Consider the following 15297-nt stretch of genomic DNA (forward strand, 5'->3'; position numbering starts at 1 on the left):
TGTGTGATCTTCTATCCCCCTCTCTACCCAAGACAAAAAATGCTCCCCAAGTTTGGAAGCAAAGGACTTCCAGTATCCATTCAATCTCCAAGTACTTTGCTCTTGTACCAAAATGACATCGTGTGTGCTAAGGTAATTTGAGCTCTGCAGTGTGAGAAAAGGGGATTTTCATTACCCATCTAAATTGTGCACACCAAGCAAAATTGAATACATTTCTTATTTTGCTTAATTGATGCTGCTAATTAAGCAAAGGGACAGGTTGCTGCGTAGGACACAGAAACCCGATCCCCTGGGAATCTTATTATCCACTTCTCCTTTCGGAGATTCTACGAGATATCACTGCATTCCATCTTCCTGCCATGTGGACTAGAAATTTGGATTTTTAAAAAATGAGAGCTGAGATTCTCAGGGTGATGTATTTTGTGCCTGACACTAAATTCTGCCCCCTCTTTTTTCTGGTGCTTTCTTTCTTCTTCCAACAGGCATTTGGGAACTGACTTTTTAAGGGAAAGGGTGCTGCTGTGCTTTTTTATTGCAATTATCTGTATGTTTCAATAGATCATATGTAAATAATTTTATTAAAGTTCAATTGTTTTAGCTGTTTCTATTTTAGCTGTAAGCTGCCTTGAGTCCCAGCAAGGGTAAAAGGCAGGATATAAATAAATGTTGTAATAATAATAATAATAATAATAATAATAATAATAATAATAATAATAATGAAATACCTACAACCCTGATTTGAATGTCTTCTAAAAAATAGGGGCTTATCTGCTATAATCCGTCGGGTTTTGGTGCCCTTGAATAAAGGACTTATTTCAAATGAAGAACATTTTCTTTGCTGCCCTGTGTTTCAATCTGTAAACTTAATTATGATTTTCAGTTTGAACTTCTTAATAGAACTCTATCTGATTTTTGTATGGCTTTCTTGTATTCCTGGTTATTCTGTTCCGTGGCTTGGCCATATGGCAGATTTTATTCCAGATGACCTGTTTATTGAGCCCAGATCCTGATCTGTTTGCAGGGAAGTTAGATAAGGATGGCTATTGAAAGAGCATTTCTCATTTTCTTTACTGCAGAAAGTCAGATTTTTTGAGGGGAGGGGGAGCGAGTTTCTTGTGCAGAACTTCCCAATCAACTACAGCTGTGCAACACAAGTTTGCCGGAACTTGGTTGAATTCCACCTGAAAACTGCGACTAGCCGCCTGAGAAACAGTTTCTATCCAAAAGTGATTCTGGTTTTAAACGCAGTGTAAGGTAGTCTTTATGTGAGTATATTGTATTCAATTATGGGGTATCAGAGTTTTTAGGGGCTATAGCTGGGATAGCAGGCTTGTGGGTTTTTGAATGTCTGATGCACCATATTTTTTCCTCTATAAGACGCACCAGACCATAAGATGCACCTAGTTTTTGGAGGAGGAAAACAAGAAAAAAAATATGCTGAATGTCAGAAGCCAGAACAGCAAGAGGGATTGCTGTGCAGTGAAAGCAGCGATCCCTCTTGCTGTTCTGGCTTCTGGGATAGCTGCGCAGCCTGCATTCACTCCATAAGATGCACACACATCTCCCGTTACTTTTTAGGAGGGAAAAAGTGAGTCTTATAGAGCAAAAAATACGGTAGATTTTTAAAATTTCATTGTTCTGTATGGGACAATGACAATAAAGATTATCGTATCGCCAGTCTGAAAGCACCCTTTGTTTCTTTGGGTGCTTGTTACAGAATCATAGAATCATAGAATCATAGAGTTGGAAGAGACCACAAGGGCCATCGAGTCCAACCCCCTGCCAAGCAGGAAACACCATCAGAGCACTCCTGACATATGGTTGTCAAGCCTCTGCTTAAAGACCTCCAAAGTAGGAGACTCCACCACACTCCTTGGCAGCAAATTCCACTGTCAAACAGCTCTTACTGTCAGGAAGTTCTTCCTAATGTTTAGGTGGAATCTTCTTTCTTGTAGTTTGGATCCATTGCTCCGTGTCCGCTTCTCCGGAGCAGCAGAAAACAACCTTTCTCCCTCCTCTATGTGACATCCTTTTATATATTTGAACATGGCTATCATATCACCCCTTAACCTCCTCTTCTCCAGGCTAAACATGCCCAGCTCCCTTAGCCGTTCCTCATAAGGCATCGTTTCCAGAAAGGCAGGGCAAAAATGCAACGATTCAACAAAAGCATTCTCCTATGGGTGTCGCTTCACGGTCTCATTGGGATTCCAAAATAATACAAAGCACAGGCACGCCATGCCAGTTATGAAGAGCACCCAAATGCATCGGGCATCAGAGAAGTGAAAGGTTTATTGGGGGAAAGTGTTAATACTAACGACCTGCATATTGCTGCACTCCGGCGTAGGCTTGCTGCAAAGGGTCGGCTGCGGTGGGACTCTGTGCTGTGAAGACACAAGAGAGAGAGAAAGAAGAGGGTTAAAGGGTAATGCAGGTAAGCTCAGGAGCGCCAGAAGCACCTTCTGGGTCAGCCCAATGGCCCAACTTCTCCAACATCCTGTTCTCACTGTTAAGATATTCCATTCCACCTTAAGAACAGACGTGTGGATTGTTGTATGTCACATGTCTCTTTACACTCCAGCACAGCTTGCTGGGAACTTCCGTTTGTGTATAGCTATTGCTTCCTGCTTCTTGCTTTGGACATGAAGGAGAGCAGACATGTTTTCTTTGTCCTGATGTATGCTGAGTAGTAGGGACGTGGGTGGCACTGTGGGTTAAACCACAGAGCCTAGGACTTGCCAATCAGAAGGTCGGTGGTTCGAATCCCTGCGACAGGGTGAGCTCCCGTTGCTCGGTCCCTGCTCCTGCCAACCTAGCAGTTCGAAAGCACGTCAAAGTGCAAGTAGATTAATAGGTACTGCTCTGGCGGGAAGGTAAATGGTGTTTCGGTGCGCTGCTCTGGTTTGCCAGAAGCGGCTTAGTCATGCTGGCCACATGACCCGGAAGCTGTACGCCGGCTCCCTCGGCCAATAAAGCGAGACGAGCGCCACAACCCCAGAGTCGGTCATGACTGGACCTGATGGTCAGGGGTCCCTTTACCTTTACCTTAAATATGCTTTAAACAGCCTCTATCTGCTCTTCTGTTGCGAAGAGTTTTTTTTACTCTACTGTCTTGCATGCTCAGCTTCTGAAGGCTTCTGAAACTCAAGTCACAGTTGCATGCTGACCCAAGGACCGGAGATCGCCCGGCTACTGGCCAGTAGGCTGGAGCCAACTGGGGGCCTGCCAATTGCCCCCACTTCCTTGGAAGCATCCCAACACTCACAGGGGCCGACCAGATGCCCCAATACGAATCCTGCAAGCAGGACCCGGGCGCAAGAACTCTCTCCCCTCCTGCAGTTCCCAGCAACTTGTGTCCAGTAGCATTGTTGTGCGGGGGCCAGAGCAGAGCCATCTTGGCTAGTATGGATGGCTGCCATGGGTGCTTTAGCTGAGATTCATGCATCTCAGGGGGTTGGGCTAGGGACCCTTGGGGTCCTTTCCAACTCTACAATTCTATGTTCATCCAACAAGCACACAAAGAGAAAAGGCAAATGAACCTGAAATAATAATAATAATAATAATAATAATAATAATAATTATTTATTTATACCCCGCCCATCTGGCTTGGTTTCCCCAGCTACTCTGGGCGGCTTCCAACAAAACATTAAAATACAATAACCTATTAAACATTAAAAGCTTCCCTAAACAGGGCTGCCTTCAGATGTCTTCTAAAAGTTTGGTAATTATTCTCTTTGACATCTGAGGGTGTTCCACAGAGCGGGTGCCACTACTAAGAAGGCCCTCTGCCTATTTCCCTGTAACCTCACTTCTCGCAGTGAGGGAACCGCCAGAAGGCCCTCGGAGCTGGACCTCAGTGTCTGGGCAGAACGATGGAGGTGGAGACGCTCCTTCAGGTATACTGGACCAAGGCCGTTTAGGGCTTTAAAGGTCAGCACCAACACTTTGAATTGTGCTCGGAAACGTACTGGGAGCCAGTGTAGGTTTTTCAATACCAGTGTTATATGGTCTCGGCGGCCGCTCCCAGTCACCAGTCTAGCTGCCGCATTCTGGATTAGTTGTAGTTTCCGGGTCACCTTCAAAGGTAGCCCCACGTAGAGCACATTGCTGTAGTCCAAGCGGGAGATAACCAGAGCATGCACCACTCTGGCGAGACAGTCTGCGGGCAGGGAGGGTCTCAGCCTGCGTACCAAATAGCTCGAGACCTTCCTTTCTTATACCCTCTTCCCCCCGGGTAGGGAGAAGTCTGCAAAAAAGATATCCGTTGAACGAGCTCTTCCTCGGGTGTGCAGCAATAAAATATTTAAAGCATAGCTTGGCTGAACCTCCGTCCCCCTAATGTCACCTTGGCCCTAATATTTCACTTCTTATTAGGAGCTTAATTTGTATTTATCGGTGCTGCTAGGTTTTACATTTATGCAGTCCCCCTGGCTTTGTACTTTTTAAGACAGCCCCTTAGGGGGATCAGGGCCGTTCATCCCTTCCCTCTCCACCTCATTGCTTCTCTCCTGTCTGCGGAAGTGGAACATCACCCGGAGACGAGGACTCAGGTAGAGCGGAAGCAGAAGCCTCAAAAGAATTTGCCTGGCTACCCTTGGCTTGTCCTAGAAGAGGCAGCTGGCAAATCCTAGGGAAGGGTCGGCGCTAAGATGGATGCCCCCAAACTGCTGTTGCACAAAGTGATGCATTGCTTCTGTAAAACAGGAGCGCCGACTTGTGCCAAGTCATAATGGCGTCATATTTTTTTTGCTGTGGGTGCCCATGGGTGCCTGACTTCCTCTCCCTGCCTTGGCTGCGGCTGAGTCCATGTGCCACCCGCCACAGCTGCCGCACTGTTTCTGCTCTGCTGCAGTTTGCCTTCCTCCAAAAGCTCCACTAGTTGTCTCGCTGCCTGCCTACGTTATTCCACCCGATTCATTTCATTGCAAAGGAAGCACAATGCAAATGGGGGAAAAACAAGTATGTACAGTGGTACCTCAGGTTACAGATGCTTCAGGTTACAGACTCCGCTAATCCAGAAATAGTACCTTGGGTTAAGAACTTTGCTTCAGGATGAGAACAGAAATCGTGCTCCGGCGGCAGCGGGAGGCCCCATTAGCTCAAGTGGTGCTTCAGGTTAAGAACAGTTTCAGGTTAAGAACGGACCTCCGGAATGAATTAAGTTCTTAACCTGAGCTACCACTGTATTGTTTGTGGACTGTATTGTATTGTTTGTGCAGCAACAGCAGCAAACCCTGGTCACGTTTGCAGGTTCAATTTACATCCTGGACAAGGGAGGAATAAGCAAACATTGGCCATTTCTGCCCCCATTTTTGTTTCTGCTGGAATCCTCCAACATGCCCTAGTATGAATCAGCCTTCGGTGCAAGCCTATCAGAGAAAGAAGGAGGCTTGCCTGGCCTGACGCTTTGCATAGAAAGCAAGCTCTGAGCTCGTAAAATGGAAGACTAAGCCGAGCTGATAAAACGGATGTCCAAAGTAACTTCTCTTGTCATCTCAGGGCAAAAGGCCCTTCCCAGGGCAACTGGCTGAGAAGAGGAGTCCGCCTCTCTCTTAATCCCATCATTTCCAAATCCCAGTGGAAAAAAGCTTCTCTCAGCTAGTCGCTTCTTTTGCAAGGCGATCCCGGCCAGCACGAGACCGTGTGACCATGGCGTATAACCTTCCATAAACCTGGAGACATAAAACAAGCCAATGACCTCCTCGACAACCATAAATATGAATTTAACGAAGGCAGCACTTATTCATTAGGTAGGAGTCGAGGAACGACTCCCAAGTCCTTCAAAGAAAGTAGATCTGTTAATGTCACTTTCCCCGAGTGTCTGCCCGGTGCCAGGAAGAAAAAGAAAAACCAAAGTCAGCATGACGTTGAGTGCTTCGCCCGGGAATGATCCTCAGAAAACCCACAGCACTGATAGAGTTATCAGCTGACATCGAGGGAGATGTGTGTGACACAAAGGGACAGAGAGCCAGAATGCTGGGCAGAAGCAGCATTTCAAAGGCGATTTCCCCTGAGAAAACCTGTGAGTGCTATAGGGTTTCACCGGCCAGTGTTTAAAAAGAGAGAGTCCAGGCAAAATAATGAGATGTTCTCAGGGGCGGGCAGCCTTCGCCGGAAACAGGAGCCCTGGATTTCCTTGGCAGCCCTCTCCTTGGTGGCATCTCAGACCTTCCATTGTCAAGTTGCCCTTCCTCTTCAGACAGCCAACGGAAGACAGGAGCACTGGAAGCTGCTTTCTAGTGAGACAGATCAGTGGTTTTTTCCCACCGGCTGGCTGTTGCTCTCCAGAGTTTGAGGCAGGAGCCCTGTCTGCCTTGAACCAGGGATCTAGCTGTCTTATGGAGACCTTTGGAATAAAGTTAAGATCCTAGTCCTCATTGTTCTGGAGAAAGGGCTGATTTAAAGAGAGGCGTAGGAAAATGACTTGTGCCAGGCTAGAGTGGTGCAGCTCAAGCCCAAGCCTTGGAAGCTTCCTAGTCTATTTGCAAAGGCTTTATCCTATAGTTCCCATAAGGTAAAGGTAAAGGGACCCCTGACCATTAGGTCCAGTCATGACCGACTCTGGGGTTGCGGCGCTCATCTCGCTTTATTGGCTGAGGGAGCCGGCATACAGCTTCCGGGTCATGTGGCCAGAATGACTAAGCTGCTTCTGGCAAACCAGAGCAGCGCACAGAAACGCCATTTATCTTCCCGCCGGAGTGGTACCTATTTATATACTTGTACTTTGACATGCTTTTGAACTGCTAGGTTGGCAGGAGCTGGGACCGAACAATGGGAGCTCACCCCGTCACGGGGATTCGAACTGCCAACCTTCTGATCAGCAAATCCTAGGCTCTCTGGTTTAACCCACAGCGCCACCCACGTCCCATACCTACTCTGAACTCCTAGCTTCACGCTTCCCTCTCCAAGCACCCTAGATATTTCTATCGTGATTTTTCTGGACCTGATTCTAGAACCCAGGGTGTGGGTTCTAGAGACCCAGGTCTCTTTATCTGTCCCATGGGAAGCTATCTCGGCCAAACCCCTCACAAGGCAACAGTCAGCCCATGCCTGCTCCCCCCCCCCATGCCTGACTAGACTGCATCCTTGAACTATGAATTTTTTCAGCATGGCCTAGTGGTTAGAGTGATGGGCTGGGACCTGAGAGTCCAGGGTTCAAATCCCCATTCAGTCATGAAGCCCATGGATGTGACGTTAAGCCAGTCACTGTCTCTCAGCCTAGCCTCCTCTACAGGTTGTGAGGATAAATGAGGAGGGGAGGGCAAGTCTCTCTGCCTTGAGCAACTTGGAGGGAAAGGTGGGACAAACAAACAAACAAACAAACAAATGTATCTCCCTTATTTGGTGGGTGGGATGGGGCAGGGAGGTATAACAACTTCAGACTTTTGCAGGCTTGGAATATAGCCTCTTGTAAAAAAAAGCAATGACAAACCTAGACAGCATCTTAAAAAGCAGAGGTATCACCTTGCCGACAAAGGTCCGTATAGTTAAAGCTGTGGTTTTCCCAGTAAAGATGTATGGAAGTGAGATTAGGACCATAAAGAAGGCTAATCGCCGAAGAATGGATGCTATTGAATTATGGTGCTGGAGGAGATTCTTGAGAGTCCCATGGACTGCAAGAAAATCAAACCTCTCCATTCTGAAGGAAATCAGCCCTGAGTGCTCACTGAAAGGACAGATCCTGAAGCTGAGGCTCCAATACTTTGGCCACCTCATGAGAAGAGAAGACTCCCTGGAAAAGACCCTGATGCTGGGAAAGATGGAGGGCACAAGGAGAAGGGAGCGACAGAGGACGAGATGGTGGGACAGTGTTCTCGAAGCTACCAACGTGAGTTTGACCAAACTGTGGGAGGCAGTGGAAGACAGGAGTGCCTGGCGTGCTCTGGTCCATGGGGTCACGAAGAGTCGGACACGTCTAAACGACTAAACAACAACAACAAAAGTAAAAGTCCTATCTGTTGACCGACCCACTTTGCATCCAGGAATTTCTCAATGACGGATCATGACCTTTGGGCTGAAGAAGCTTCCTTTCACATGGATTCAACGTGGCCGTTTTCCTTCTAAGTCTTAACATCCCAGAGCAGATTGCATTAATGCTGCCTCTGTACCTCAAATGGCTCCCGACTTCACAAACCGCATGGCTATTTTTGCTGAGAAGTGCTTTTCCATTCCCCCAAAGCAGTAAGCAGGGTAAGACCTCTTGGCTGGAGGCCATGCCTTCTGGATTCAGGTCAACCCCTCTCTGCTCAGCGTTACCAGTAGCAGCAGAGGCACCCATCGTGGTGGGGAGAGGCTGATTGCCGCCACTTTGCCTTAAGAGCCACCTCCGCAAGGTCAGGATCAAAATAAATAAATAAGCGGGCGAGTGGGAGGGCTCGCTTCACCTTCTGCTTAAATCCAATTTAAATCACTCTCCCCAAGCCTAATCTATATCCATAATTATATCATTTGGTACAACAAGCCTGCGAAAGGTCCTATGAAATTTATGTAGATTAAAATTCATGGGTGCCATACTACGGATCCCCTATTATGAAGATTGATTAGGACAGCTGATGCAGTGATTAAAGAAGTGCGCGTTTACTGTTGTAATTAATTAGGCATTCAGACACAACAATAACGGCAATAACAGAAGAAAGTGCTGAGCCGGCAGAAAATGGCAACTGGCCCTTGGCTTTGGGGGGCTTTGCTCGGCTGCTTTCGCAAGGGGTTCAGTGAAAGTTTTGGGGAGAGGAGCTGCATTAAATGGCCAGCCATGTGGACCTTTTTAGGTCAGTAAGATTATGAACATTGAGAAGGCCAAAGAAGAACATAAGGACCTAAGAAGCTGGACCTGGTCAGTGGGCCATCTAGTCCAGTGGCCACCCAAATGCTCATAAGAATATAAAAAGAGTTTGCTGGATCAAGCCAACAGCATGCGCTCCAAACTTTCTCCAGTGAAAATAGGGACATCCCTATTCCATCATCATCATCATCACATCATAATTTTATTATTTATATCCTGACCAGGTTGCCCCAGCCACTCTGGGCAACTTCCAACGTATATAAAAACACAATGAAACATCAACCATTAAACAGGGCTGCCTTCAAATGTCTTTTAAAAGTCAAATTGTTGTTTATCTGTTTGGCATCTGATGGGAGGGCATTCCACAGGGTGGGTGCCACTACCGAGAAGGCCCTCTGCCTAGTTCCCTCTAACTTCACATCTTGCAGTGAGGGAACTGCCAGAAGGCCCTCGCAGGTGGACCTCAGTGTCCGGGCTGAACGATGGGGATGTAGATGTTTATTCGGGTATATTGGGCCAAGGCCATTTAGGGGTTTAAAGGTCAACACCAACACTTTGAATTGTGCTCAGAAACATACAGGGAGTCAATGTAGATCCTTTAGGACCACTGTTATGTGGCCCAAGAGGTTCTTCCCAGTCACCAGTCTGGTTTTAACTGGATTGTGAGCAAATTTACAGTTAATCTTTACCATTTTGAACTGTATTGTGGTATTATCTTCCTTAGTGGGCCATGCAAGCTGCTCTTCTGAATAATGGTTTTTTTTTGTAGGGTAGGATGGGGGACACTGGTGATGAGTTTTTGGAACCAGGGCGGGGGCTCCAAAATCATTGGGAATCACTGGTCTTGACAGTAGCTTCTGTGGATTGGAAGTGGGTCCAGCAGTCCGAGAGTAGGCAACAGATCAGTCCGGTGAGTGGGTCCTTCTGATCCCTGGGACCCCTGGCCAATGCCTGGCTGCATTGAGTGCCAACAATGGACCTGGTGAGGATATAAGGCTTGAGGCTGGTTGGTCTTACCTGGGTAAGGGTGGATGCCGTTGGCAAACACGGCTTCTGCGGCAGGCTGCCCGTTAGCCTGTGGCGGTAGGCCAGTGAAACCATTCACCCCAATGGGAGATGGGATACTAGGCACGGCTGCTGCGGTGATGCCGGGAGGTGTGCTGCCACCTAGAGGAGGGGTGGAGAAGACAACATGAAAGCGGGATGCCCTACAGTTGCTAGTATAGTCATACCTCGTGTTGCGTTTGCTTCAGGTTGAGCCTTTTCAGGTTGAGTCCTGCGGCGACCCGGAAGTACCGGAAAGGCTTTCTTCCGGGTTTCACCGTTTGCGCACGAGCAGACGCTCAAAATGATGTCATGCACATGCGCAGAAGTGGTGAATTGTGACCCACGCATGTGCAGACGCGGGTTGCGTTCTGCTCATGCTGCGAACGGGGCTCCGGATCGGATCCTGCTTGCACCCAAAGGTACCACTATATTACTTGTATACTACACTTCATCTGAAGACCACAGGGCGGTTCACACCAGAAATAGACAAAATGAGAACACAATATACATCCTAAAATGGAAGCAAAAGCTAACCAATAACCCCTCCCACAAACAGCCCCCACTGCCAGCTCAAGGACCTCACCTAAGAAGGAGAGATTGGTAACTGGGCAGTAATTATTTAGATTTTCTGAATCGGGGGAGGGTTCCCAGAGGAATGGTTTTATCACGGCCTTCTTCAAACAGACAGGGACCGCCCCACCTTCAAGGAGGCATTTATCCCCTCCCTGGCCCAGCCAGCTGCCCCCTCCCTGCCAGGGGCGGTGGGATCCTCACCTGAGGTGGGCGTCATGGGTGCGGCGGCCAGGCCGTTCATGTTTAGCGCTGCCATCTGCTGCATCTGAGCTGCTGCGAAGGCCGCCATGGGGTTTAGGTAGCCACCTTGTGCCACGGATGCCATAATGGCGGCCTGCTGCTGCATCAGCTGGAACAAAGAGAGCAGGGAAAAAATATCACGCATTCACTGGCAGGGCAGCCCCAGAACGGAGGCAGCCACCGCAGGTGTCACAACCGCACATTTCCCGGGCCTCGGAGGGACTCGAGGATGCCCACACTTTCCCAACAGGGCAGTTTGAACCCATAAAGACTTTTCAGCTGGTTATAATTACTCAACGTTTGTGTCAATTGCTCCATCCGCTGGCTACTTTGCATCGAAGCAAATTTGCACATTGACAAAGCTTGCTTGGGATTCAGAAAGAAGTGAGAGTTTTTGAGTGGTGGAAGTAGCAGAAGAACAGCTCCTTGCAGCTTTTATCTTGGTTTCATCTGATCGATGTTCCTTCTGACTGTTCCCCCATGTGGTGGCTCCTGGAATTTATCTACTCTGGAAGGCTATTTCGTCTTACACTTTGCCCAGTCATAATAAATGCTCCCCTATGGCAACAGATGGCGCTGTGGTGTAAACCACTGAGCCTTGGGCTTGCCAATCAGAAGGTCGGCGGTTCGAATCCCCACGATGGGGTGAGCTCCCGTTGCTCGGTCCCAGCTCCTGCCCACCTAGCAGTTCAAAAGCACATCAAGTGCAAGTAGATAAATAGGTACCATTCCGGCGAGAAGGTAAATGGCGTTTCTGTGCACTACTTTGGTCCGCCAGAAGCGGCTTAGTCATGCTGGCCACATGACGCGGAAAAACTGTCTGCGGACAAATGCTGGCTCCCTTGGCCAGTAAAGCGAGATGAGAGCTGCAACCCCAGAGTCGTCCGCGACTGGACCTAATGGTCAGGGGTCCCTTTACCTTTTATGGCAACAGGGGGGCCACAAAATGCTGCAGTGTTATACTGTTGAACTGCTCCTGTTCCAGGTTGCAGCCAGCCATGCCCTTTCCCAGGGAATACCCTTCCATTCCTCCACATCCTGAGCTTCCATTTCCCCTCAAGGGTCTCTCAGCGTTCTGTAGCCACTGAGCATGCTGCGTTGTTCTTGGGATTCCCCCTCCCCTAAGTTCCCCCTTTCTTTTGATCCTTCTGAAAAATTTGGGGGTCCCCCGCATATCTGCTGACATTTGCCTCTTGTTCATGAGTGGCATCATTCTGACTATGTAAGGATCAACACTCTAAGCTTGGATGTTCGAAGCAGAGGGAATGTGATGGCTTGACCCCGTGTCAGAAACAAATAGGGGAAGTTGGCCTGAACTAATCCAGAATCAGATTATTAAGTATGACTGTGATATTTAATAAATTAAGCACTCAGATGAATTTTGTATTATTGTTAGGAGTTGCTCAGGATGTATTTTAATTGATTGCCTGGTTTTATGTTAATATGTTATACACTTGATGTTAGCCGCTCTGAGCTCGGTTTTGCCCGGGGAGGGCGGGGTATAAATAAATTTTTTATTATTATTATTATTATTATTATTATTATTATTATTATTATTATACAATCAGGGCAAGTATTTCAGTTTGTCAGATGGAACAATCCTTCTTCTCTTTCCTTTTCATGCAGTTCCACGGATGCTCCTAACCCCTCCAGAGCCTATTTTGGGGGGTACGTGGGGAGACCAGGGTGAGAAGGTGGGGAAAGCCCCATCACACAATTGGAAGCTCTTCAGCAGAGCTTCTGCCAATGGGACACTTCAGTTAAGAGCAGAAGAAAAGTCCACTGGATCAGGCCAGTGGCCTGTCTAGTCCAGCATCTGCTTCTCACAGTGGCCAACTGCAAGCAGGATTCGAGCGCCAGCATCCTCTCCTCTCCTGTGGCTTCCAACAACTGGTATTCCAAAGCACTGCTGCCTGCAGCCATGGAAGCAGAGCACAGCCATCGATAGCCCTCTCCTCCATGAATTGTCTAATCCACTTTTAAAATCATCTAAGTTGGTAGCCATCACTGGGGAAGGGAATTCCACAGTTGAACTATGCACCGAATGAAGAATATTTCTTTTATCCATTGTGAATCTTTAAATATGCAGCTTCACTGGCTGTTCCATTGTTTAACTCTCTGCTTTACGAAGAAGTACATTCGTTCTTCTTATGTTATATTATTTTGCAATTTTGCAATCCTCCCATAGGAGTCCAGGGTGCTTTGTTTTATCAAGTACAGTCGTACCTTGGATCTTGAACGGCTTAGCCGCTGAATATTTCAGCTCCCAAACGATTAAAAACCAGAAGTGAGCATTCTGGTTTTCAAACTTTTTTGAAAGAGGAGGGAGAAAGGTTGTTTTCTGCTGCTCCAGTTCTGGGCACCACAGTTTAAGAAGGACACTGACAAACTGGAACGTGTCCAGAGGAGGGCAACCAAAATGGTCAAAGGCCTGGAAACGATGCCTTATGAGGAACGGCTAAGGGAGCTGGGCATGTTTAGCCTGGAGAAGAGGAGGTTAAGGGGTGATATGATAGCCATGTCCAAATATATAAAAGGATGTCACATAGAGGAGGGAGAAAGGTTGTTTTCTGCTGCTCCAGAGAAGCGGACACGGAGCAATGGATCCAAACTACAAGAAAGAAGATTCCACCTAAACATTAGGAAGAACTTCCTGACAGTAAGAGCTGTTTGACAGTGGAATTTGCTGCCAAGGAGTGTGGTGGAGTCTCCTACTTTGGAGGTCTTTAAGCAGAGGCTTGACAACCATATGTCAGGAGTGCTCTGATGGTGTTTCCTGCTTGGCAGGGGGTTGGACTCGATGGCCCTTGTGGTCTCTTCCAACTCTATGATTCTATGATTCTATTCTATGATTCTATGAAAGCAAAATGTCTGCCGGGGCTTCCGGGGCTTCTGCACCTCCTCATTTAATTCCTGCAACAACCCTGTGAGGTTAGGCTGAGAAAAAGTGACTGGCCCAAGGTCACCCAATGAGCTTTTTGGCCAAGTCTCCCAGTTCAGCACCCTAACCCTGACTTCACACTGGGTGAAATTGCACTACATGCATGACGGCTGTGCAGTTTTGGGAGGAAGAACTTGCCTTATTTGTCCCTCAATAGCTCCATGATCAGGTAGGATTTTATTGTGAGATATGGGCCTTTCTGAGCAGGCCTCCAACAAGTCATGTAACTGAATCAGTTGCGAAGTTTGTACGGAGACTCAAAAGCAACGTTTACAGAATTATGATAGGGTTCTGGATTCCAAGTTTGCCCTAATCTCACACGATTTTTATCAGTAAAAAATGTGGCTTTCCTGCATTTTTTAGGTCCCCGTCCTTCCAGAGTATGGAATCCAATATTTGCTTTTGGAATGTGTACATCTGTGGACTATTAAGAAATCTGAACTGAAGATATGGAAATGTTTGCTGATTTAAACAATTCATTAATAAATTATTTGGCCAAAATGCATATGATTAATGGACTAGGATTTCTCCTTACCCAATTACTTTAACTAAACAGCGCTTAGCTACGATGATAGGTGCTTTCAACAGACGTCTTGGGCAGTGTTGAAAAACAGAGTAATTTGGGATGAGGGCTTTTTTCTTTTTCTGCCATTGTGTCCAATCAGAGTAAAAGTGCTTGCCTATTATCAACCAGGGAGTTGGGTATGCTTAGCTTGGCGAAGAGAAGACTGAGAGTTAACACAGCTATCTTCAAACATCTGCTGTCACATGGAAGATGGAGCAAGCTTGTTTTCTGCCGCTCCGACGGTCGATCCCGAACCAATGGATTCAAAGTACAAGGAAGGCAAGGAAGAACTTTCTGAGGGTAAGAGTGGAACAGACTCCCTTGCAAGGAGATGGACTCCACTGGAGTTTTTAAACAGAGGTTGAATGCCCTTCTCTTCAGGGATTCTTTACCTGTGATTCCTGCTTTGTCAGCGGTTCTCAACCTATGGGTCCCCAGATGTTGTTGGACTACAACTCCCATCATCCCTGAGCTCTGGCCTTGCTGGCTAGGGGTGATGGGAGTTGTAGTTCAACAACATCTGGGGACCCACAGGTTGAGAAAGGCTGTACTAGGTGAATCTTGAGGTCCCTTCCACCCTATGAGTCTAGGATCTGCTTCATTTGCTCTTGATGATATCAACATGGAGGAAACCCTGATTGGCCATATATCCTCATCATCATGGGATCCCCAATTAGCTGGGATCACCTATGTGGTTACTCCCAGAAGGACAATCCTTTTAAAAAAAATGTCACTGAAGGAGCAGCAGAGCAGGAAAACAGGGCCCAACTGCAAACAATGAAGCCACCTGTGTAATTTAAGGGGAGGTGGGAATTATTATTTTGTTATGTACTGAGTTGAATAGGATTCAGAATGTAGCAGTCTGATTGGTCCTAGAACAATAGGATTCAGAATGCAGCAGTCTGATTGGTCCGCAGGAGCCACCCAATCCAGCTCCAGGTGGAAGTGAATCCGCAACCTGATTAGCTTACGGGTGAATCCCGGAATTAGCCAATCACGTGGGGCCCATTGTGTAAATAATGTATATAAAGCAGACATTCTGGGGGAACTTCCATTCCTCCTCACCACTATGAGCTGAATAAAGAGCATGAAATCCACTCTCGACTCCGAGTATATTTCATATTCCTTCCCGGAAAGCGCTGCTTCTCT

General features: G+C 47.3%; 1 protein-coding gene across 13 annotated transcripts in view; it reads right to left on the bottom strand.

The window, feature by feature from the left end:
* The window catches only part of CELF4 (CUGBP Elav-like family member 4), an 815176-nt gene that overhangs the window by 56295 nt on the left and 743584 nt on the right, over positions 1 to 15297 (bottom strand). For 5 of the 13 annotated variants that reach the window (XR_014224487.1, XM_082242042.1, XM_082242034.1 and 2 more), the window contains exons 7-9: positions 10604 to 10742; positions 9800 to 9949; positions 2319 to 2384 (exon numbers count right to left, since the gene is read on the bottom strand). Coding sequence is in view for 12 of the 13 variants with exons in the window: in XM_082242042.1 (XP_082098168.1) it covers positions 2319 to 2384; positions 9800 to 9949; positions 10604 to 10742 (355 nt within the window). In the remaining variant the exon portion in view is untranslated. Of the gene's footprint in view, positions 1 to 2318; positions 2385 to 9799; positions 9950 to 10603; positions 10752 to 15297 lie in introns of all 13 variants that reach the window. The other 8 variants (XM_082242033.1, XM_082242038.1, XM_082242041.1 and 5 more) reach the window with 3 other exon arrangements.

The sequence above is a fragment of the Podarcis vaucheri genome (assembly GCF_965113315.1).
Source record: "Podarcis vaucheri genome assembly, chromosome: 11".
Taxonomy (NCBI): domain Eukaryota; kingdom Metazoa; phylum Chordata; class Lepidosauria; order Squamata; family Lacertidae; genus Podarcis; species Podarcis vaucheri.